The following is a 25,269-nucleotide window of genomic DNA, read 5'->3' on the forward strand; positions in this document are numbered from 1 at the left end:
AAGCAGTTACTCATATTGACTGTGGTAATCTAGCCAACAAGTTCTCAGCATCCTCCTGTCTCTACCTAGGTCTCCACCATACGCCACTGTGCTGAAATTATATAGAGTCTCACCACCATGGCTGGCTTTTTACATATATGTTGGGGACCCAAACTTTGCTTACGTAAGCAAGCACTTTACATCCTAAGCCGTCTCCCAACATAAATTTTCTCTTTAAAAGAAAATAAAATTTCTTTCCTATGAAAAAGATACTAACCGACAATTGTTAAATTTGAGGTCTTTGATCACTCTAAGGAAAACAAAAAATGAGACCTAGAGCTTTTGAAAAATGAATTATACTAATAATATAACTGTATTTATAACATTAACTAAAAAGATAGCTTATAAGTGACTATATAATATGCCAAGGCAGTATTAAAGATTAAGGTATCTTTTAAGATGTTGATATTATTATCAAAAGATGTGACAGACTATGAATAAGTATAGTATTTTGCAACTTTATCAACTGTAAAATAATATGCATAGGGATGCCCTATTTTTTGAAGAAATTAATTCAGCAATCACACGTAGCAGCTGCTAATGCTATACAATATAAAAATACACACAGTCAAGGCTTTCCCAAGTCCTTTAGCAACTCTTCAGTCATTCTGATTCACGTCTGCCTAAAGAACAGGTGCAGGGTCAGCTGCCTCTTTGTACATTATTAATCAGCTGAAATGCATTTAAAGGACTTTGTAGGATAGACTTGTTCTTAAAAATAAATTGACTGGATTATTATTATTAAAATACTATCCATATTTAGAATCAAAACTCCAAGCTCATCATTTAGAAAGAAAGGATCCCTCATGGAGAATGCAATGCCAAAAACATTGGGAATGGCATTCTTAAAAGTACACCTCAGAGGATGTTGTAATACTATTTTGCTTCAAACCTCAATTATTTACTGCATACGAATCACTTATATCTAATGTTTACTCAGATGCATAAGTACACAGAGGATTGTAACACTAAACACTGAATTATGGAAAGGTTGACTGAAAAGCACAGGCAACAGCATGCACTACTAAATCCAATGGTCAAGACACACATGCACATGTACAAAGAGAATGATTCTACAATTGTATTTGAATGGGCTATTTCTTTTTTTTTTTTAATTTTCTATATTCTTTGTTTATATTGAAATGCTTTCCCCTTTCCCAGTTCCCCCCTCCCCATATGTCCCATAAGCCCTCTTCTCTCCACCCATTCCCCAATCACCCCCCCCCCCACACCATTTCTCTGTCCTGGTACTCCCCTACAATGCTGGATCAAGCCTTTCCAGGACCAGGGTCCTCTCCTTCCTTCTTCTTGGGAACCATTTGATATGCTAATTTTGTCTTGAGTATTCAGAGCTTCTGGGCTAATTAATATCCACTTATCAGTGATTGCATTCCATGTGTATTCTTTTGTGATTGGGTTACCTCACTTAGGATGATATTTTCCACTTCCAACCATTTGCCTAAGAATTTCATGAAATCATTGTTTTTAATTGCTGAGTAGTATTCCATTGTGTAAATATACCACATTTTCTTTATCCGTTCCTCCATTGAGGGACATCTGGGTTCTTCCCAGCCTCTGGTTATTATAAATAAAGCTGCTATGAACATAGTAGAGCATGTGTCCTTATTGCATGCCGAGGAATCCTCTGGGTAGATGCCCAGAAGTGGTATAGCAGGGTCCTCCGGAAGTGTCATGCCCAGTTTTCTGAGAAACTGCCAGACTGATTTCCAGAGTGGTTGTACCAATTTGCAACCCCACTAGCAGTGGAGGAGTGTTCCTCTTTCTCCACATCCTCGCCAACACCTGCTGTCTCCTGAGTTTTTAACCTTAGCCATTCTGACTGGTGTGAGGTGAAATCTCAGGGTTGTTTTGATTTGCATTTCCCTAATGACTAATGATGTTGAACATTTCTTAAGGTGCTCCTCAGCCATCCAAATTTCTTCAGGTGAAAATTCTTTGTTTAACTCTGTACCCATTTTTTAATAGGGTTATTTGGTTCTCTGGTGTCTAACTTCTTGAGTTCTTTGTATATATTGGATATTAGCGAATGGGCTGTTTCTAAAAAGGGATAAAATTACAGACATTGTTTTCCTTGATTCTATGAAGTCATAATTTCTCTTAGTTACCTACATAGAAGACTACTGAAATCAAAGTCCCAGAAATAAACCCACACACTATGTGTGGGACAAACTATGGACACTGGATTTTTGATAAAGGAGCCAAAGCCATTCAATGGAAAAAAAAAAAAAAAAAAAAAAAACCCATCTTCTGCAAATGGTGCTGGTCTAACTGGTCTAATTGGGTGTCTACAAGTAGAAGAATACAAATCTGAATCACCCTGCACAAAACTCAAGTCCAAATGGATCAAGAACCTCAACATAAAACCAGATACACTAAATCTCATAGGAGAGAAAGTACAAAATAGCTTTGAATGCATTGGTACAGGGGACAATTTCTGAACAGAACACCAATGGATCAGGCTTTTAAGATCAACAATTGATAAATGGGGCAGCTCATGAAAATGCAAAAATGCAAAGTTTCTATAAGACAAAAGATACTGTCAATAGGACAAAACAGCAACCAAAGGATCTTCACTAACCCTACATCTGACAGAGGGCTAATATCCAAAATTTACAAAGAACTCAAGAAGTTAGACACCAAGAACCCAAATAATCCTATTTAAAAATGGGTCCACTCCTACGACTGAACAGGCTGTTACAACCAGAAACACGGAATACCCGACTGTCAGATCAGTTGGGACACAGTCTGCCAGGGCCCCACCTGTACCCAGGAGCTTGGCAGCACCACAGCAGTCTAAGCACCTATCCTGCCAGGGGACATCTGCTCTATAGGGAGTCCCACACTTAGAGGGAGGCCCACATTGAGAGGTAAGGCCACCATCTTTGTTCCTGTAACTGACAGGCAGGAACAGCTAGGAACATGGGAATACCCTAGTGTCAAAACAGCTGGGGCAGGGTCCACCAGGACCCCACCTGCACCCAGGAGCTGAGCAGCGCCACAGTACTCTGTACCAGGGGAGAGCCAGTCACCCAGGGGTGCTGAGACAGGCTTGCAGGCACACAAGGACAAGTACCAGCTACAGACAGCAGGACCAACTAACACCAGACATAAACAGATGGCAAGGCAAATGTACAAATGTTACTAACAGAAATCAAAGTAACATGTCACCATCCGAACCCAATTCTTCCACAACAACAAGTCCTAGATCCCCCAACACACCGGAAAAGCAAGACATGGATTTAAAATCACAGCTTATAATGCTGATAAAAGGCTTCAAGAAGGACATAGTCATGCAGTGGTGGCGCACGACTTTAATCCCAGCACTTGGGATGCAGAAGTAGGCAGATTTCTGAGTTCGAGGGCAGCCTGGTCTACAGAGTAAGTTCCAGGACAGCCAGGGCTACACAGAGAAACCCTGTCTCAAAAAAAACTTAAAAAAAAAAAAAAAGACATAAATAACTCTGTTAAAGAAATACAGGAGAACACAGGTAAACAGGTAGAAGCCCTTAAAGAATTACAGGAAAGCACAACCAAACATGAGAAGGAACTGAACAAAACCATCCAGGATCTAAAAACAGAGGTAGAAACAATAAAGAAATCACAAAGGGGACAACTCTGGACATAGAAAACCTAGGAAAGAAGTCAGGACTCATGGATGCAAGTATCAACAACAGAGTACAAGAGATAGAAGAGAGAATCTCAGATGCAGAAGATACCATAGAAAGCATTGACACAACAGTCAAAGAAAATGCAAAATGCAAAAAGCTCGTAGCCCAAAGCATCCAGGAAATCTAGGACAAAATGAGAAGACCAAACCTAAGGTCTTGGTATAGAAAAGAATTAAGATTTCCAACTTAAAGGGCCAGTAAATGTCTTGAACATTTTAGAAGAAAACTTTCCTAACCTAAAGAAAGAGATGCCCAGGAACATACAAAAAAACCTATAGAACTACAAATAGATTTGACCAGAAATTACTCCCATCTCATAATAATTAATACCCCAAATGCACTAAACAAAGAAAAAATATTAAAAGCAGTAAGGGAAAAAAGGTCAAGTAACATATAAAGGTAGATCTATCAGAATTACACCAGACTTCTCACCAGACTATGAAAGCCAGAAGATCCTGGGCAGATGTCATACAGACCTTAAGGGAACACAAATGCCAATCCAGACTACTATACCCAGCAAATCTCTCAATTACCATAGATGGAGAAACCAAGGTATTCCATGACAAAAACAAATTTACATGATATCTTTCCACAAATCCCCTTCAAAGGATAATGAATGGAAAACACCAACAAAAGGAGGGAAACTACATACTAGAAAAAGCAAGAAATTAAACTTGTTTCAACAAACCAAAAAGAAGATAACCACACAAACATAAAAATTATATCAAAAATAGCAGGAAGCAGCCGGGCAGTGGTGGCGCACGCCTGCAATCCCAGCATTCTGGGAAGCAGAGGCAGGCAGATTTCTGAGTTCGAGGCCAGCCTGGTCTACAGAGTGAGTTCCAGGACAGCCAGGGCTACACAGAGAAACCCTGTGTGTGTGTGTGTGGGGGGGGGGGGGGGGGAGGGATGGGGGCTGGGGGGCGGGACAGACGACAGGAAGCAACAATCACTATTCCTTAATATCTCTTAACATCAATGGGCTCAATTCCCCAATAAAAAGATATAGACTAACAAACTGGATAGGTAAACAGGAGACAACATTTTGCTGCATACAGGAAACACATCTCAGTGTGAAAAACAAAGACTACCTCAGAGAAAAAGAATGGAAAACAATTTTCCAAGCAAATCGTCCCAGGAAACAAGCCAGAGTAGCCAGTCTAATATTGGATAAAATTGACTTTCAACCTAAAGTCATCAAAAAAGACACGGAAGGACACTTCACACTCATCAAAGTAAAAATCTACCAAGAAGAACTCTCAATTCTGAACATCTATGCTCCAAATGCAAGGGAACCCTCATTCGTAAAAGAAACCTTACTAAAGCTCAAAGCACACAATGCACCTCATAATAATTGTGGGTGACTTGAACACCCCACTCTCCTCAAAGGACAGATCAGAGAAACACAAACTAAACAGAGATACAGTGATGTTTTGGATCAAACAGATTTAACAAATATCTATAGAACATTTCATCCTAAATCTAAAGAATGTACCTCTTCTCAGCACTTCATGGTACCTTCTCCAAAACTGACCTTACACTTGGTCACAAAACAGACCTTAACAGATATAAAAAATATCAAACTAATCCCATGCCTCCTATCAGATCACTATGGAGTAAGGGTGGTCTTCAATAGCAACAAAAACAACAGAAAGCCCACATACACATGGAGGCTGAACAATGCTCTACTCAATGATACCTTGGTCAAGGAAGAAATAAGGAAAGAAATCAAAGACTTTTTAGAATTTATTGAAAATGAAGGCACAACATACCCAAATTTATGGGGCACAATGAAAGCAGTGCTAAGAGGAAAACTCATAGCCCTGAGTGCCTCCAAAAAGAAGCTGGAGAGATCAACAGCACCCCTGAAAGCCCTGGAACAGAAAGAAGCAAATGCACCCAAGACGAGCAGAGGCAGGAAATCATCAAACTCAGGACTGAAATCAACAAAGTAGAAACAAAAAGAATATACAAAGAATCAACAAAATCAGGAGTTGGGTCTTTGAGAAATCAAGAAGATAGATAAACCTTTAGTCAGACTAACCAGAGGGCCCAGAGACAGTACCCAAATTAACAAAATTAGAAATGAAAAGGGAGATATAACATCAGAAACTGAGAAAATTAAAAAACTCATCAGATCCTATTACAAAAGTCTATACTAAACAAAACTGGAAAATCTGGGTGAAATGGACAATTTTCTAGACAGATACCAAATACCAAAGTTAAATCAGGATCAGATAGACCAGCTAAACAGTCCCACAACCCTTAAAGACACAGAAATGGTCAGTGAAAGTCTCCCAACCAAAAAAAGCACAGGACCAGATGGTTTAGTGCAGAATTCTATCAAACCTTCAAAGAAGACCTAACACCAGTACTCTTCAAACTATTTCACAAAATAGAAACAGAAAGAACACTACCCAACTCATTCTGTGAAGCCACACTTACGCTGATACCAAAACCATACAAAGATCCAACAAAGAAAGAGAACTTTAGATAATATACCTTACAAATATCGATGCAAAAGTACTCAATAAAATTCTTGCCAACCAAATCCAAGAACACATCAAAACGATCATTCACCAAGACCAAGTAGGCTTCATTCCAGGGGTACAGGGATGGTTCAATATAAGGAAATCTATCATTGCAATCCACTATATTAAAAAACTCAAAGAAAAAAACCACATGGTTATTTCATTAGATGCTGAAAAAGCATTTGACAAAATTCAGCATCCTTTCATGTTAAAAGTCTTGGAAAGAACAGGAATTCAAGGCCCATACCTAAACATAGTAAAAGCAATATACAGCAAACCGGTAGCCAACATCAAACTAAATGGAGAGAAACTTGTAGCACTCCCACTAAAATCAGGGACTAGACAAGGCTGATCCCTCTCTCCATATTTATTCAATATAGTACTTGAAGTCCTAGCTAGAGCAATTAGACAACAAAAGGAGGTCAAAGGGATACAAATTAGAAAGGAAGAAGTCAAATTATCACTATTTTCAGATGATATAATAGTATACTTAAGCGACCCAAAAAATTCCACCAGAGAACTCCTACAGCTGATAAACAACTTCAGCAAAGTGGTCAGATATAAAACTAAATCAAACAAATCAGGAGCCTTCCTATACTCAAAGGATAAACAGACTGAGAAAGAAATTAGAGAAATGACACCCTTCATAATACTCACAAACAATATAAAGTATCTTGGTGTGACTCTATCCAAACAAGTGAAAGATCTGTATGACAAGAATTTCAGGTCTCTGAAGAAGGAAATCGAAGACCTCAGAAAATGGAAAATTTTTCCGTGCTCTTGGATTGGCAGGATTAATAAAGTAAAAGTGGCCATCTTGCCTAAAGCAATCTACAGATTCAGTGCAATCCCCATCAAAGTCCCAACTCAATCCTTCATAGAATTAGAAAGAGCAATTCTCAAATTCATCTGGAATAACAAAAAACCCAGGATAGCTAAAACTATTCTCAACTTCAGGGGGAATCAGTATCCCAGACCTCAAGCAGTACTACAGAGCAATAGTGTTAAAAACTGCATGGTATTGGTACAGTGAGAGGCAGGTAGATCAATGGAATACAATTGAAGACCCAGAAATGAACCCACACACCTATGGTCACTTGATCTTTAACAAAAGAGCTAAAACCATCCAGTGGAAAAAAAGATAGCCTTTACAACAAATAGTGCTGGTTCAACTAGTGGCTAGCATGCAGAAGAATGCAAATAGATCCATTCTTATCTCCTTATACTAAGCTCAAGTCCAAGTGGATCAAGGACCTCCACATAAAACCAGACACACTGAAACTAATAGAAAAGAAACTGGGGAAGAGCCTTGAGCACATGAGCACAGGGGAAATTTTCCTGAACAGAACACCAATAGCTTATGCTCTAAGATCAAGAATTGACAAATGGGACCTCATAAAATTAGAAAGTTTCTGTAAGGCAAAGGACACTGTCAATAGGACAAAATGGCAACCAACAAATTGGGAAAAGATCTTTACCAGCCCTATATCCGACAGAGGGCTAATATCCAATATATACAAAGAACTCAAGAAGTTAGACTCCAGAAAACCAAATAACCCTATTTAAAAATGGGGTACAAAGCTAAACAAAGAATTTTCACCTAGGAATATCGAATGGCTGAGAAGCACCTAAAGAAATGTTCAACATCCTTAGTCATCAGGGAAATGCAAATCAAAACAACCCTGAGATTTTTACCTCACACCAGTCAGAATGGCTAAGATAAAAAAAACTCAGGAGACAGCAGGAGCTGGCTAGGATGTGGAGAAAGAGGAACACTCCTCCACTGCTGGTGGGATTGCAAGCTGGTACAACCACTATGGAAATCAGTCTGGCAGTTCCTCAGAAAACTGGGCATGATACTACTGGAGGACCCTGTTATACCACTCCTGGGCATATACCCAAAGGATTCTCCAGCATGTAATAAGGACACACACTCCATTATGTTCACAACAGCCTTATTTATAATAGCCAGAAGCTGGAAAGAACCCAGATGTCCCTCAACAGAGGAATGGATACAGAAAATGTGGTATATTTACACAATGGAATACTACTCAGCTATTAAAAACAATGGATTCATGAAATTCTTAGGCAAATGGGTGGAACTGGAAAATATCATCCTAAATGAGGTAACTCAATCACAAAAGAACACACATGGTATGTACTCACTGATAAGTGGATATTAGCTCAGAAGCTTAGAATACCCAAGACACAATTCACACATCAAATGATGCCCAAGAAGAAGGCAGAACAAAGTATGGATACTCTGGTCCTTTTTGGAAGGGGGAACAAAATACCCACTGAAAGAGATACAGAGACAAAAGGTAGAACAGAGTCTGAGGAAAAGACCATCCAGAGACTACCCCACTTAGTGATCCATCCCATATACAGTTACAAAACCCAGACACTAAAATCAATGCCCACAAGTACTTGTTAACCAGAGTCAGATATAACTGTCACCTGGGAGGCTCTGCTAGTGCATGACAAATACAGAGGGGGGCACTCTCAGCCAGCCATTGAACTGAGCACAGGGTCCCCAATGTGGGAGCTAAAGAAAGGACCCAAGGAGCTGAAGGGGTTTGCAGAGCCATGGGAGGAACAACAATATGAGCCACCCAGTACTCCCAGAGCTCCCAGAGACAAAACCATCAGCAAGATAGTACACATGGAGGGACCCATGGCTCCAGACACATAGGCAGCAGAGGATGGCCTTGTTAGACATCAAAGGGAAGAGAGGCCCTTGGCCCCGGAAAGGCTCAATGCTGCAGTGTAGGGGAATATCAGGACAAGGAAGCGAGAGAGGGTTGATTGGGGAACAGAGGGAGGGGAGATGAATTATGGGATTTTCGGGGGTAGGGGGCAGGAAAAGGGAAATCATTTGAAATGGAAATAAAGAATATGCCTAATTTAAAAAAATGGGGTCCAGAGCTACAGAGAATTCCTAACAGAGGAATCTCAAATGGCCAAGAAGCTATTAAAGAATATTCAAAGTCTTTAGTCATCAGAGAAATGTAAACGTAAACAACTGTAAGGTTCCATATTACACCTATCAGAATTACTAAGATCAAAAACTCAAAAAATAATACATGCTGACAAGGATATGTAGCAAGGAGAATACTCCTCCATTGCTGGTGGGAGTGCAAACTTGTACAACCACTTTGGAAATCAATTTGGCAGTTTCTCAGAAAACTGGGAATAGTTCTCAAGACCCAGCCATACCAGTCCTGGGCATATAACCCAAAAGATGCTTCAACATGTCACTAAGATACTTGCTCAACTATGCTCATAGCGGCTTTATTCATAATAGCTAGAAAAAACCTAGATATCCCTCAACAGAACCATGGATATAGAAATGTGGCACATCTACACAATGGAATACTATTCAGCTATTAAAAACAAAGATGTCATGAATTTTGCAGGCAAATGGAGGGAACTTGAAATTATCATCCTGAGTGAGGAAACCCTATCTCAAAGGTTTGTATGGTATGTACTCACATATAAGTGGCTATTAGCCATAAAATACAAGTACAACGTTACACTCCACAGACCCAAAGAAGCTAAACAAGGAAAGCCCAAGTGAAGATGCTTGAATCCCACTAAAAGGGGGAATAAAATAGTCATAGGAGGCAGACGGAGGGAGGGAGCTGGGTAGGTGAGGGGATCGAGAGAGGAGGGGGGAGTTCAGGGTCAGGTGTGGGGAGGGACAGGAAAGATGGCAATATAGCTATAAGAATGAAAAGAAATTTTGCATTTGAGGGGGTGAGTAGGTGGGGAACATCTCCAAAATGAGGCACCCAAGAATCAGGGACGAGACTTTAGCTGTGCCTCACAGCATTGAGGATATGGAACCCGAAGAGGCCATCTCCTGTAGCAAGGCAGAAACCCCAGTAGAGCAATAGAGAAACCAACCCATGCACAAAACTTTTGACCCTAAATTTACCCTGTTAACAAGAAATACAGGCATGGGGGATGGAGCAGAGACTCTGGGAATAGACAACCAACCAATGACCAACCCAACTTGAGAACCATCTCATGGGCAAGCACCAATCCCTGACACTATTAATAATATTCTGTTATGCTTGCAGACAGGAGTCTAGGATGGCTGTCCTCTGAGAGGCTCAATCCAGGAGCTGACTCAGACAGATGCAGACACCCACAGTCAAACAGTGGAGGGAGCTTGGGGATTCTTATGGAAGAACAGGAGGAAGGACTGCTAGCCCAAAGGGGATAGAAACTCCACAGGAAGACCAACAGAGTCAACTAACCTGAACCCTTGAAGCTGTCAGAGTCTGAACCACCAACCAAAGAACATACAGAGGCTGGACCTAGATCGCCCCAAACCTACATAGCACATGTGTAGTGAGTCCCGAACAACTGGAGTGAGCACTACCCCAAAAGCTGTTGAATGTATGCGGGAGATGCTCTTCTAGCCGGGCTGCCCCGCCTGCCCTCAGTGAGGCAGGATGACCCTAGGCCAGCAGAGACTTGATGTGCCAGAGTGAGGGGATACCTAGGGGGCCACCTACTCAGAGAAGGGGAGTGGGAGATAGGGGGATTGTAGGAAAGGGTGACTGGGAGAGGGGCAATGAGAGGGAATAAGTAAAAATCAGTCAATCAATTAATTAATCAAACTTTTTAAAAAACTAAAATAATAAGAAACAAGATCATCTTACACATTCAATTTTCTGGCTATTTAAGTTATTTTTATTTCAAGCTTAAAAATGGTTGACAGGAAAAAAAACCTACTCAATTGGGTAACCACCTGACACTGAAGTGATACACTTTAACTTACTGAGAAAACATTTATTCTAAAACATGCTGGAAATTCAGACACCAGCCATCTGTGTTTGCCATTTGGAAGCCAATTATAAAAATGTTAACATATGTAGTCACAGAAATAGTTGCAAGATTTTCTGGAAAGATACTGTGTCCATATACATTTGTCTTTCAAAACTGGTTCAGATCCCGAGCAAATGTCTTACTCTAACCAGAACAAGAAGAAAAGACTAAACAGTCATGTATTCCTGAACTCAAGAATTACAGTATCAGAAATAATCATTACAGAAAAAAAGAATTTTCAGAACATCCTATGACATATGAAAATATGCTAATTTCTATAGTGTCATTTTTTTTAAAAGACTGCTTATAATCTGCTTAGTTTTCTGTGTTCACTGAGGGTTTACCAAGCTCTGCTAGATACTAGTCAAAATATGTATTCCTAACATTAGGACCTTTTAATCTAGGCCAGACTGTTACTTCATCAAACTGTAAAAATTAAATGAGATAAAAGTCTGAGCGTGATTTCTTAAACACTGGAGTCCTATATAGAAGGAAGCAGTACAGGGATCTCTCTTACCCTGATTTTCTCAAAGGCTTTCCAGAAGAGGTAAGGCTGCCTGGCATTACACATATGCAGGCTAGAACTGGGCATGTCTTAGGTAGTTAATGCACAGTTCATTTCTTCACTAAATGTGTGCTGTCTATCACGTAGCCACTCTTATGCTAAGCCAGAGAACACACCGTGACGGAGAAAACACACCTGACAAAAAAACAAAACCCTACTCTGATGAACTGTAATGCAGTACGAAAAATAAAATAAAATAAACACACAGTACATCATTTCAAGCAATAAAACATGGTTTTAGATTTTTTTTTTAAATGTAGGTTTTGAAAGAGCCTGAGACAGAAATGTGTGACTTGAATGAAGATGTGGAACGAGGTCAGCCAACACCAAGGAAAGGATATGGAAGCCAGGGCACAGGATGAGTATTAATGACCTGTCTGAGAGCACGTCAGGGCACGGCTGAGGTTCCTACTGTCCTCCAGCAGACTCCTGCTTGGAATGCCTGTTTCAGCTGCCACTGCTACTGGGAGAGGGTATGGAACCTTAAGGAGATGTAGACTACTTGGCAAAAGTAGGTCAGCAGCCAGACATGATGACCTTTGAACCCAGCGCTCATGAGGCAGAGACAGGCAGATCTCTTTTGTGTTCGAGAACAACTTTTTCTACATATAGTGAGTTCCAAGCCAGTAAGTCTACACAGAAAGAACATGGGGGGGGGGGGGGGAATATGAATTTTTTCCAATTTTCCAAGTAGGTAGCCTCCTCTCAGAAGACGAACTTTTATGGTAGCAGAGAGCACCACATAAGCTTCCAAAGGCAGGAAGCGCCTACACCCTCCCCAGCTACAGCCGCTCTGTACCACGATTGACCTGCATGGCATGAGACCCCTAAGCGTGCTGCAGTGGCAAGCACACCTTGGTGGTAAACAACAGCTCTCTAACTTGACCTAAAGCTCACTCAACAAGAGAGCACTCATGAGTGGGTTGGAAAGGTAGCTAACCACCCACGGCAGAAAGGTAGCTAACCACCCATGGCAGAAAGGTAGCTAACCACCCACGGCAGAAAGGTAGCTAACCATCCATGGCGGAAAGGTAGCTAACCAGCCATGGCGAAAAGGTAGCTAACCAGCCATGGTAGAAAGGTAGCTAACCAGCCATGGCAGAAAGGTAGCTAACCACCATGGCGGAAAGGTAGCTAACCAGCCATGGCAGAAAGGTAGCTAACCACCATGGCGGAAAGGTAGCTAACCACCCACGGGTAGCAAAACTCTAGACCTTGGAGAAGACCAGCAGCTGCACTTTACTAAACCAGCATAACCCCTAACTGATGCTAAGTACAGAAATGTTCCCTTATCATTAACCTTTACCTTACAGGAACACTGAATGTATTCTATTGTAAATGAAACATATGTCTAAGTATGCAGAACTAACTTTCCAGGAAAGCAGCAGTGAGCACAGCCTCCACCATCCACAGCAACCTTGATTTTCCACCTACTTCACTGTGATGAGATCACATGAATCCATTAGATGGTTAGGGAACTAAGTGGTTATGGAGGCTTGAAAGAGCATGCTCCCCCGTGCTTGTGTATCTGAACCCTCGGTCTCCACCCAGTAGTGCTGTGTGGGACATGTAGGAGGTGAGGCCTATGTGGTGGAGGCAGTATGATGTCCCTAGAGCAGAGCACTGAGAGTCAGCTCACTCCCTCTAGTGCATGTCTGCGGCTCAAGATGTGAGCGCTCTCTCTGCCCGAGTGCTCCAGCCTCCAAAACGACAGTCCACTGCCATGACAACCTCACTGCATCAACACTGGCACCATACAGAAGAAATTCTTACATAAGCTGCAGGAGTCGTGCTTGTCATAGCAATAGAACAGTAACTAGCAGTGATAGTAAACTATCTAGGAAGACAAGGGAGGCATCCCAGTGAAGGAATCTAGGATCCGTGCATGATGTTTTCCTCACTGGAATCTGAGCTGTCCTGCTCAGACAACCTCTAAAGTGCACTCTATACCCTACTCAACAGTACGCAGGCACGAATGCTTTCCTCCTTGCCTAGCAGAGCCAGGGTTTTACTGCTGCGTTGTTGCTTATGTTTTAGCATTAGATGATCCCTCCTTCCTCAGATACACACCAAGTAAAGTAACTGCTGTAGAGCAAATCAAAATACAAAATTGCCCCGTGGAGCAGAGTCAGGAAAACTGGTTCTGCAGACGTCCCCAGCCCTTACTGCTCACTGATTTTCAAAATAGCAAAGCTTGGTTCCTATCCTAAATTTTCATTTTGTTAAGCCATGTGACCTAGATGTCAAAACTTTTAAACAGGTACTTCTAACACAGTGAATGTGGCTATGCACTTACTCTGAGTAGACAGGCCTCCAGTGGTGAACAGTTTCTCTTTGTGTCCCCTGTTCCTACCGCACTGCCTTTCTTCTGTGGAAAAGGGTCTCATACAGGCCCTGCTCGCCTTGCCCCCCAGATCCTCCTGCTTTAGTGAGGACTGCAGGAATTGTATCGCCAGCCCAGCTGTCTGCCCCCTCTGTTAGTTTTAAAACATATTTGGGGGCTCTGTTAGATAGGACAGATCTAGGAATTCACACCCTTGCATTCCAGTCAGGCATAGGAATGAATAGTCAAAGAAAGCTGATCTGAAAAGGAAGGAATAAAGGATACTAAGAAAGTGAGACAGGTGACAGAAACAGCAGCAGTCGAGTGGCTTTCGGATCCACGGACTCCACCCATCCTCCTCCGCCCTTCTGATCCATCTCTACAACTGCTCTTTACCTCTTCTTCACTTACCTTAGCTTTTGTTTCAAGACACAGAAACCCCACCCAAATTAGGCTGCTTTGCATTTATCTGTTCAAGTCAGTAGTGTGTGTGTGTGTGTGTGTGTGTGTGTGTGAGTACACTGTAGCTGTCTTCAGACACTCCAGAAGAGGGCATCAGATCCCATTACAGATGGTTGTGAGACACCATGTGGTTGCTGAGATTTGAACTCAGGACCTCTGAAAGAGCAGTCAGTGCTCTTAACTGCTGAGCCATCTCTCCGGTCTTAATGTTTCCTTTATATAACAACACATTACTGCTCTGGTAGCAACGTATCTAATGAAAATGGGTGCAGTACTTGAAAAGGAACTTTTCAGAGGTGAGACAACACAAAAAAACAAACACGCCTCCTTTTAACAGTTCCCACTACTTGTACAATCAAAGCTGTTCTGGGTTCTGTGGCTCACATGGTTCCTCGTTAACTGCCCATTAGTTCCTTCTCGGACCTCACTTTCCGCTGTCCACCTTAACCATCTAAGTTCTAGCATGACACAGATAAAAACAATGTCTGACACTCTCCAATATGCAATAGCCTGACTATGTCTTTTTTTCTTTAAGTTTATTTATGTGTCAGTATTCTGCCTACACATACCACATGTGTGACTGCTGCCAACTCATGTCAGAAGGCACCAGACGGCCTCTAACTACTTAAGGGTGGATGAGCCGCTGTGTGGAGGCTGGGAACCAAACCGAGATCCTCTACAAGAGCAACACGCATTCTTAGCCTCTATGCTTTATCTCCCGCCCCCGACAGTCATTTAAGAGGTTTAAATTTATTAGCTAATTCTATAGTATAACACTAATTCCAAGGCAGGTACTGTAAGAGCCCCTGTTTTTACAGATATAAGAAAGGCAAGGAGAGGTAGTTTCCTACTCACAAAGTAAAAAATACAAACGCAATTTGATCTTATATTGCCTGGTTTAGTCCTACCTCACTACCTACAACTACACTGATTTCACAACAAAAGTTCTTAAGAAATTCTGAGAAGTCTCAAAAAGAACTTCTGGTGTATGTGTCACAAACTGACTTTACAGTCTTGCCTAAAGTCAACAACTCGGGCCGTGCATCTGTATTTTTTTAGTAAAATATTTGCATCTATCCACCCATCTGTCTGTTTAAGGGAGGGCAGGACCACGACATCATGTGGAGGTCAGAGGACAGTTTACAGGAACGAGCTCTCTTCTTCAACTACGTGAGCTGTGGGGATCAAACTCAGACCCATCAGGCTTGGTTTTTATCCAAGAAACCTTTCTCAAACTGGCAAAGCAGCATTAGACACCCCCTCTCTGTTCTTTATGCCCTTTACCTGGGAGTAAAAATCTGAAAGAGAAATGGCGCCCACAGATTTGAGCACCTGGTCCCCAGGTGACAGTACTGTTTCCAAGGTCACGAAACCTTTAAGCGGTGGCCCCTTGCTGGAGGATGCCCGTCTCTGGGGTGGGCTCAGAGGCTGGAGCATTGCACCATTTCCTATCTACAACCTCAGCGCGTGCTCCAGCCGCCCGCCCGCTGCTATGTGTGGACTAGGGAACTGCCGCTGCGACATTAAGGCAAAAGGAGCCCTTGTTTCTGCTACGCGTGCTTGGCAACGAGAGGGAGAAAGCAGCTGAAGTCTGTGTGTGGCAAACCCATGTGTTTCACATCCCACCCGGCGGCACAGCACCTTTCCAGGGAAATGGCTAATAAATCAATGAACATAAAGTGTAGCTGGTAAGGAATAAACAGAGCCCACCCTCGGAGCCCTCAACAGACTAGCCTTCGCAACAAGGCTTCGTGCTGAGTGTCAGGAAAGAAAGGAAGTGGTCCTGCCCCTGCTGCATTCTGCGTGTGCGTAAATTACAAACCTAGTCAGTTTCATGTAGACATTAGAATATTTAGGGTTTTGTACATTTTAATGTAGTTCCAGAGAGATCAAATAAATTTAAGGCTTTAAAAAAATAACCTCTTCTTGAAAGGCGGACAGACCAACCCAAGACGCACAGACACTCCAACAACATAAAAGTTCCAGTGACCGGAAATACACAGAAGGAATCACAACCAGAAACTGGAAGCATTATACTGCACACAAACTAAAGGGATAAAAGAATACTACAGAGTGCAAAATGAACTACAGATTTAAACAACTTTGAAAAACCACTGCTGGAACAATGCTAATTTTTGGATATTCTGAATATTTAGCGCTTTTGAATCTATTAATTCATGTATAATGGACAGACTATGTATCGTGCCTAGACAGGCATTGAGTACTTTAAGTTATATTTTAGTGACAACTATCATGGGATTTTTTTTAAAAGAGGATACAATATTATAACAAAAACATCTTTCATTGGTGAAGCATGCATATAGGTCTATTGTGTTTATGTATTTTTAAAAGACCTTTTCGTGACTCAAGACCAAATGTGTTCCCATCATAGATACAGGCAGCAATGACTAAGCCAAAAGGCAACAGGTGCCCGCTTAACCAAAGTGCATGCACTTGTGAAACAGCTGACTGTGGAGCAGTCACTGGCCCACAAAGAAATCAAGGTTAATACATGCTCCAATCTACTCACCAAAACAACCTTATGTGTAGCTGGTTTAAATTGTATAAGTCCACTGGGAATGTGTTTCTGTCTGTCCATTCCTGGCACATAAATATATATGCACTGCATATGAGTGTGTGTGTGTGTGTGTGTGTACACAGAATAATATCATATATAAAATAAGGTGGTAAAAGCATTGTTAAATGTAGACAAAAGACTATAAATATTTTTCTAAAGCTCCACTAGTGGCCAAAAAATTCACATGAAAAGATGTTCATCATTAGTAACTGGAAAACCCTGAACTAAATCCCACTCTGCATCTACTCAGGCTGCTTCTAATAACTTAAAACAGACACTGGTGTTAGTGCAACAAGAAGCAGCTGACTCCTTAGACACTGTAACAGGAACGGACAACAGCTACTGTCCAAAACTCCTTGAGAAGCCTGCAAAAGCATCAACGCAGTCTGCACATGACCAGCGGCGGTCTCACTCTTGGGAAACACAGCAGAGATATGAACACGCACTCCAGAATTTGTACATCCTGTCACAACAGCACGAACCACCACAGACTAAAGGGGAAACAAGGGAAACCAGTGAGTGAGTATAAACAAATCAATTGGAATAGTAGCCAGTTGCTTCCAGCTAGAGAGACTAGGGAATGAAAATAGTTACTGCACAAGGTTTTATTCTGGTTTGGTAAAACAGGCATGGTGGTAATGGTGTAATGTAAAGTTATGCCACTAAAAAGTTTGTTTCAGAATGGTTTGTGCTTAGGTGAGTCTTATCAGAATTAAAAAATAATAATCCAACACTAGCTTTTTCATACCCAGTATTTCTATCAGTATTTTACTAATGCCTTCACAGCATAGGTTTGTTGTCCATGTGCTGTAACAGGATTCTTCTTGTAGACAATAAGGCACAGTTTGCAAGAATTTAAATAAATGCTTGCTAGGTAAAAGTCCATAGCTATAGTTGGGTTTAAAATAAATGAGAGTATAAATGTCCCCAAAGTCCTAGAACCTTTTCTACTAGAGCCAGAGTACAGTATTACATATATCTCTCCCTCTCGTAGACCTGCACATAGACACACACAGAGACACAAAGACACTGACACACACACACACAGAGATGGCGTAGGGGCAACCTTTATAACTAACAAACTTTCAAATTTTCAAGTTAAAAAGTTCAAAGTTTTAGCTGAGCAGTGGTCACACATACTTTTAATCCCAGCACAGGGGAGGCAGAGGCAGGCAGATCTCCGAGTTCAAGGCCAGCCTGGTCTATACAGTGAGTTCTACTATAGCCAGGGCTACACAGAGAAACTGCATCTCGGGGGTGGGGGTTGCTGTTTAAGGGAATACTAATCAATTGAAAAGAATTCCAAATTTTAATTTTAGAAGAATATTGCTGCAAATAAATACACTATCCTAGCCAGTGCTGACAGGTTACTTTTTCTCACTGCCATGTCAGAAAAAGCTAACTTCAATTTCACTAAAGCACAATTCCCGACTGCTGCATAGTTTCACTCTTGCTAGAACCATTTTTCTTTATACAATGAAGATGGCTGGAGTGGGAACGACAGTCCAGCAGTTAGGAGCACTTGTTTTTGCAGAAGCCTTGGTTAGGTTCCCAGCACCCCATGGAGGCTCACAAGCATCCACAGCCCTAGCTCCAGGGGACCCGACACCCTCTTCTAAACTGCAAGGGCACTGGGCACAATCATACACACAGGAAACATGCACACACATATCAAGTAAATCAATCTTGAAATAGGACACTGTTTTAAAAGATCTTTGTTCCACTCTTGTCACGCACGGGATAGCCCTGGAGTGTTTGTCACCCGACGGGCAGTACTGCCACTGCCGAGTAACAGCGTGTAGAAAAGAAGCAGGACACCGGTGACAGGGTGGGACAAAGATTTGACATCTTTCCCTTGGGTCTTTCTCTCCTCTGTGTTTTGCCACTGGGGGTTTACTCCAGAGACCTTGCCTTTGAAGAAGCTTCCACAAGCAGTTTCTCTCACTTCAGTGAGACCTGCAGATAACAAATAACTTTTAAATTCTCGGTCTGAGTGCTGTGAATGCTGAAGGCATCAACTCTTGCACTGCTGAGAACACTAGACTAGATACCTCTGTCATACCTAGCGATCGCTTAAAAGGAAACAGGAAGACAGGAAAGACATATGCCTGAAAACACAAGGAACAACTAACTGTACAGAAGGTGAAAACCCTGGTTGTCAACAACTCAAAGCCTTTTTCTTTTTGCATATACCTGGTACTACTCAAACTGCAAATGCTTGGTGAACATATAAGAATCATAACTGCTGATTGCTAAATAAAGAAGCCAAGAACCTGAACTTATTCACTGAACAATGTCTATTATATAAAGCACTGCCTCGCTGGCACAAAACTTACGTTTTAAAAATTGTGCTGTACGTAGCAAGCTTTTAAAAAAATATTCCTAATATGATTTAAAGATAAATTGCATCATAATACTCTTTATATAACAGTAAATTTCCACATAATTTTACTTGGAAAAAATAAGTCATTTAAAATGGAGCTGAAATGTTTGGTTCAACATAGAACAGCCTTTGTGGTGCCGTTCCTGGCCATTTCATGGTAAACAGGGTTTGCCTGGGTCTGAAAATACCTGGTAAATGTCTTCTCTCTCCGGGAGACAGGTTTTTTACAACATTTTTTACCAGAAAATAATCTGGTAATGTCTTCTCTCTCCGGGGGACAGGTTTTTGACAACATTAATACTGAGGACCGTACAGCAGCGCGAAGTAACACCACTAAGCTGACAGAGAAGTCTGCTCCACTTGGCTCCGTTCTCCTTGGAGTTTTCACCAACTAGTCTGTGAACCCCAGTTTCTGGGTTCTTCAGTCACTGCCGATCTAAAACAGCAAAGTGGGTGCACCGGAAAGGAGTAAGGCCAGAGGATCCCGTCCCCGGCAGCGAGAACTGAGAGCAGCAGAAAGGATAAGACAGACAAAAGTGCAAGAGAGATCCTCGGGGCCTGGAGGGTCCATCTGCAGAGCTGGAGACAGACTGGAGGGGCAGCAATTCAAGGCCAGCCTGGGCTACATGATGCTTTGCCTTAAAAAAAAAAAAAAACAATAAAAGAACATCCCCAAATGCCTATTAATACAGGGCACCAGCTACATAACACAAGCAAGACTGGAGTAAACAGACAGTTGGAGAGCTAGTTACGTCGCCATGTTCTTCTGTGGGACAGTCCTGTCAGACACACACATTACCATACCGTGTGGGTAAGGTTTTATAATTTTTAAAAATGGTATTTGAATTTTTTTTCTAATCATAACAAATATTTTAGGGCTGGGGAGACAGATTGGGACCATAAAAACAGGAGCTACAGTATGGCCTTTGGTGCGTTTGGCCAGACATCCTTCACATTAGTTACTTTCCTTGGTACTGAGGCCAAACACCTGAAAAATGCACCATAAGAGAAGAAGGAAGGGTTTACACCGTCTCCCAGTTCAGAGGGCCCCATCCTCCGTGGTGGGAAGGCATGGGAGCCAGAATCCTGGCCCACTGTCTGCAAACAGAGAAGGGGAGGTCATTCATTCCTCCCCTAGCCCTCTGCAGTCTGTGTGTGGGATGCCACTGCTCTCAGCCCGGATGGGTCTTTCCCGCCCCGTTAAAGCTCTCACAGATTCCCTTCACAGAAACAAAAGGTGCGAATTACGAACACAGTCATCACATCTCCATGAGTCGGTCTGTACACATAACCTTAGGAGAAATAACATCTTCTAACTTTTTATTGATTCTTTGTGATTTTCACATCACTCTGTCCGTTTGTGTCTGCCCTTTGCCCTCGCAACCTCCCCAGTAAAAGAAAAAATAAGTAAATAAACAAAACAAAGCATAGAGGACATCTTGTCATGTAAGCTGTAGTGTGTCACAATATGTCCCACAGTATACCCTCTGTCCACGCATGTCATTGGTCTGGTTGAAGGCCTCTGGCTTCTATGACACCCACCGTCCACACTGGACAGTCATCCTCACATGGACCCTGTTGTCCTGTGTCACCGGAGGTCCTGAGCTGTGGCTCTGCAGCCGCCCTCTGCATGCACTCATTCTGCAGCAGCTCACAGAGGGGTAGAGACTGGGGTGGGCCAGCTCAAAGCCCTGGATCTGGGACTGGGTGGTGGCTGAGCTGCTCCACCCACCAGCCTTTAACCTAGCACTATTGGTGGTGATTTTCCCAGTTTAAAGTCTTTGTAGAATGATTCTGCGCTATATATATATATATATATATATATATATATATATATATATATATATCATTCTACAAAGATTCTACAGTATATATATATATATACTATATTCTACAGTGTATATATATATATATATATATATATACTGTAATTTATTCTCCTGTACTAGCTTTAGATTGGTATAAAACATTTCGTAAAATATACTATAATGTATACATGACAAGCTATTTTTAAAGTGAGCGTTTATGTGTTCTAGATACATGGTAATTCTCAGTGAAACAACCAACCAATCGGTTACCAAGGAAAAGATTTAAGAATTGTGATTTATGAAAACAAATTATCAAAGACAATAATTAAACCCAATAAATAAGAAATATGGAGAACCAAGCTTCTAAATAGGTTTTGGAAAATGATTTTATGTGTTCTTTCTTTATGGCAGCAATGAACAACTTTAGACGAAGAATTCTGAATTACTGAGGACAGCCATACTTCAAAGAAGCACCGGGACGGCTCATTTCTTACTCTGCTCATTCAGTAAGCAACTGTTTTATCGAATAATTATTATCTGATAGATAATTATAAGCTGCATTAACATAATAATAGAGTGACTGTATTAATGGTCTAGGAAATGAATAGTATTTAAAACATCTTACCAATAGGAAAGATAAGTCACCATAGGCCCTCCCCACAGAGCACCTCACTTAACCTACTACCCACACCTGCCTTCTGACCCACAGAGAGAAGAGGAGACAATCACATCTGTACTTCCAATTCCTGCCATAAAATGGGACTCCAATATAGGTTTGGCAAATATTTAGTTTTTAAAAGTTTCTGATGTAGACTGAATGCAGGGCTTTGCACTGCACCACAGAGCTACACACACACACACACACACACAAGTCACTTATCATATTCACAACAGGTTTTTTTTCATTCCCAATTAAAGGCATTGTGTTTATACAGATGGAAAATGCATGTAATGCTTTTGCAGATACAAGTTGCACCTCACAACCCATGTTCCTTTCAGGCTCTACAAACATAATGGCTGCATAATATTCCCTCAGGTAACTGAGAAAATTGTTTTCTTCGTGTTGTCTTCATAGGCTATCTCAACGTCTGTATGTTGCACAACTAGAGCTGCTTATAAGCCACGTGGTTATAACCCTCACTGGGAAGCCTAGGCTCAATTCTAGACAAAGCAATATTTTAGATAAAATTAATTTTAAGAGAGAGACTGTGTCCCCAAAGGCAGAACTGTGTGATATGTGTGGGGAACACGTGCCTGTGCCCGCAGAAGTCAGAGGCCGCTGTCCCATATCGCTTTCCACCTTCTATAGTATTTTTTGAGACAGGGTCTCCAAGTGACACTCCAGCTTGGTATTTTGGCTAGAGGACTGGACAGGGTGTCCCAGGGGTCTGTCTGTCCCTGTCTCCCAGGCGCCGGGTTACAGATGGTAACCAGCTTTATGTGGGTGGTGGAACTCTGAATCCGGTGCCCCTGTTTGTACAACAAGCAGTTCACACGGTAAATAAATCATCCCCCCCAGCCCACAAAGGCAGAAACATACGGAGAAATTCAAATTCTCTTTTTAAAGATAAATCAAGTATTTATTGGCAGCAATTTAATCCTAAAACAGGTCTAGTGAAGGCAGACCAAGCTCAGCAGGAGTGCCTCACACATTTAGTACAGAATATCTTTAGAAAAGGAAGCAGAGATTATGAAGTAGTCAATAAGACATCTATCTTGTAGACACAGGAGCTCACACACATAATTCTAGCACTTCGTAGGCTAACATGGCATTGCCATTGAATCTGAAGCCAGCCGGCCCGGACGATAGTCAAAGACTCTGCTAAAACACGAAGGGTGGGAGAACAAGAAGAGAAAGATCGCTCTCTCCTCGGGGCCTCGATGTTCAGAAAAGAATGCATGTTACACCTCCAATTCCTTCAGTACTCTGAGCCCAGGCAGTTCCTCAGGGGTTCACAAAAGGAAGAAAAGCTGGGCTCCCCCCCACACACCCCCGTTTCTAGAATGCCACACAGACACATTCAAATCTTGACCTTACACAGAGGGTGCTTATGGGAAAGTCAGATACCTATATTCCAGACATACAAGGTTAGCTATTGCACATCCTCCTTTATCAAACTAAGGGTGCGCATGGACCACTGTATCTCTCCAGTGTGGGCCCTTCACTCATTAGACCTGCTTCCTTTGTTGATGATGTGAGAGAGAATAAAGGAAGGCGGGTGTCTTGGTTAGGGCTACGACTGCTACAATGAAACATCATGACCAAAGCCGTTTGGAGAAGAAAGGGGTTTATTTAACTTACAACACTGCCATATCACGGTCCATCATTAAAGGAAGTCAAGACAAGAACTCAAAGGGCAGGAACCTGAACTGAACTGAGGAGCTGGTGCTTGGAGGGGTGCTGCTTACCGACTTGACTTGCTCAGCCTGCCTTCTTAGAGAGCCAGGACCACCAGCCCAACCTGCCAAGACCCACAATGGCCTGGGCCCTCCCCTCAACATCAATCAGTAAGGAAATGTCTACTGCCTGATCTTAAGGAGGCATTTTCTCAATTAAGGGTCCCACCTCTCAGATGACTCTAGCTTATGTCAAGTTGACATAAAACCAGCAAGTACAATAGAAAAAAAAAAAACAGTTTAAAATATAACTTCATTATCCCCAAATATACTGCTGACAATTAGGTCTAAAAAAGACAATATATCTTCAGAGTAATTTCATTTTAGGAAGCAAGGGGGGTCCAAAGGTAAGCTCAAACAGGTAATTTTACAAAGAAATCATTCTATTCCATTCACAACGGTGTCAAATTATTTAGTAAGCCCACTGAAAGATACCTACATATAAGTCTGGATTGTTTACATGGCTTGCCATACACGAATGCCCACACAAAAATCAACCTTAACAAATGCATTATTTAAAACACCAATTCTATAGGTGTTGTTCAGTTTCTGGAACCTTTCGGTACACCTAAGTTCCGTTCCACACACTACAAAAGCGCGTGCCAGGACAAAGACCTCCAACACGAATATACAAAGAACCGCTTCTTTAAAAAAAAAAAAAAATTAAAAAAAAAAAAAACGCCCCTACAGCTAAGTTCACTGCTGGCACTTGTGGCACACTCAAGACACTGCCGAGGCAGCTGTCACAGGCCAATCACACACACACACACACACACACCCAAGAGTGCCAACGTGACACCTCACGAAGGCAGGCTGATGGTCATAGCAGGGGAGTTCCCGGAATAAAGAAAACCCTAAACACTCAATCCGGAAAGCACAAAGCCTGCCCGAGTCCCCAAACTCCCTTCAGAAAGGGAAAGGGTGGAGGCCGCAGAGCAATTCCTTAGCAGTGTAGACCCGGGGTAAGAGAGGGTTCTGTGTGGCACCGGGCAGAAAGGAACCGAGCCGAGCGGTGCAGTCATCAGGTCTCCACCAGCAGCAAGAGGGGGCGGCTCTTCAGCCCCAGCCGCAGACCCAGACCCAGACCCCACACCAACCCCGGCCGCAGCCGCAGCCCCGCCGCCCGGCCTCTCTCCCAACCCCCGCCCCGGGTCACCGCCTCCCGACGCGGCCCGCGGCCGTTGCGCTCCTACCTTCGCCTTGCCCGCGGCCAGCTTCCTCTGCCTCTCCTCGTCCTCCATGGCGTCTGCAGGGTAGGCCGGGATGCGGCGGGGAGGAAAGATCTGTTTAGAAAGAGGCGGACGGAGCTCCGCGGCCACTCGGGACGCGCTGGGCGCTCACCGGCGGCTCGTGCCGGGCTGCACGGGCCCCGCGGTCACCGCCGCCATCTTCGTCTCCACGTAAACACACGGCGGCCGGCGGGGCGGGGCGGGGCGGAGCGGGGGGGGGGGGGGCGGTCGGCGCAGCCGCGAGCGTGGCCGACAGGTGCCTGTGCCGGCCCGGCTCGACCGGGGTCGCAGGGCTCAGGTTCGGGCGGCCCGACAGCCGCGCCTCCCGCGATCCGGGGCTGGTAACACGCCACACTGCATTTCCAGATTCAAAAGCGACGGCGGCCTCCTCGCGGGAAGCCGCCGTGGAAAGGGCAAGGGCGAGGGCGG

General features: G+C 42.7%; 1 protein-coding gene across 2 annotated transcripts in view; it reads right to left on the reverse strand.

Annotated features, from left to right (window-relative positions):
* Positions 1-25,004, reverse strand: part of Akap9 (A-kinase anchoring protein 9) — a 146,326-nt gene extending 121,322 nt beyond the window's left edge. For both annotated transcript variants that reach the window (XM_052173169.1, XM_052173168.1), the window contains exon 1: positions 24,805-25,004. In XM_052173169.1, the coding sequence (XP_052029129.1) occupies positions 24,805-24,852 (48 nt within the window). In that variant the 5' untranslated portion in view covers positions 24,853-25,004. The remainder of the gene's footprint in view (positions 1-24,804) is intronic.
* Positions 25,005-25,269: the final 265 nt, after the last annotated feature.

This window comes from Apodemus sylvaticus, chromosome 2 (genome assembly GCF_947179515.1).
Source record: "Apodemus sylvaticus chromosome 2, mApoSyl1.1, whole genome shotgun sequence".
NCBI lineage: Eukaryota > Metazoa > Chordata > Mammalia > Rodentia > Muridae > Apodemus > Apodemus sylvaticus.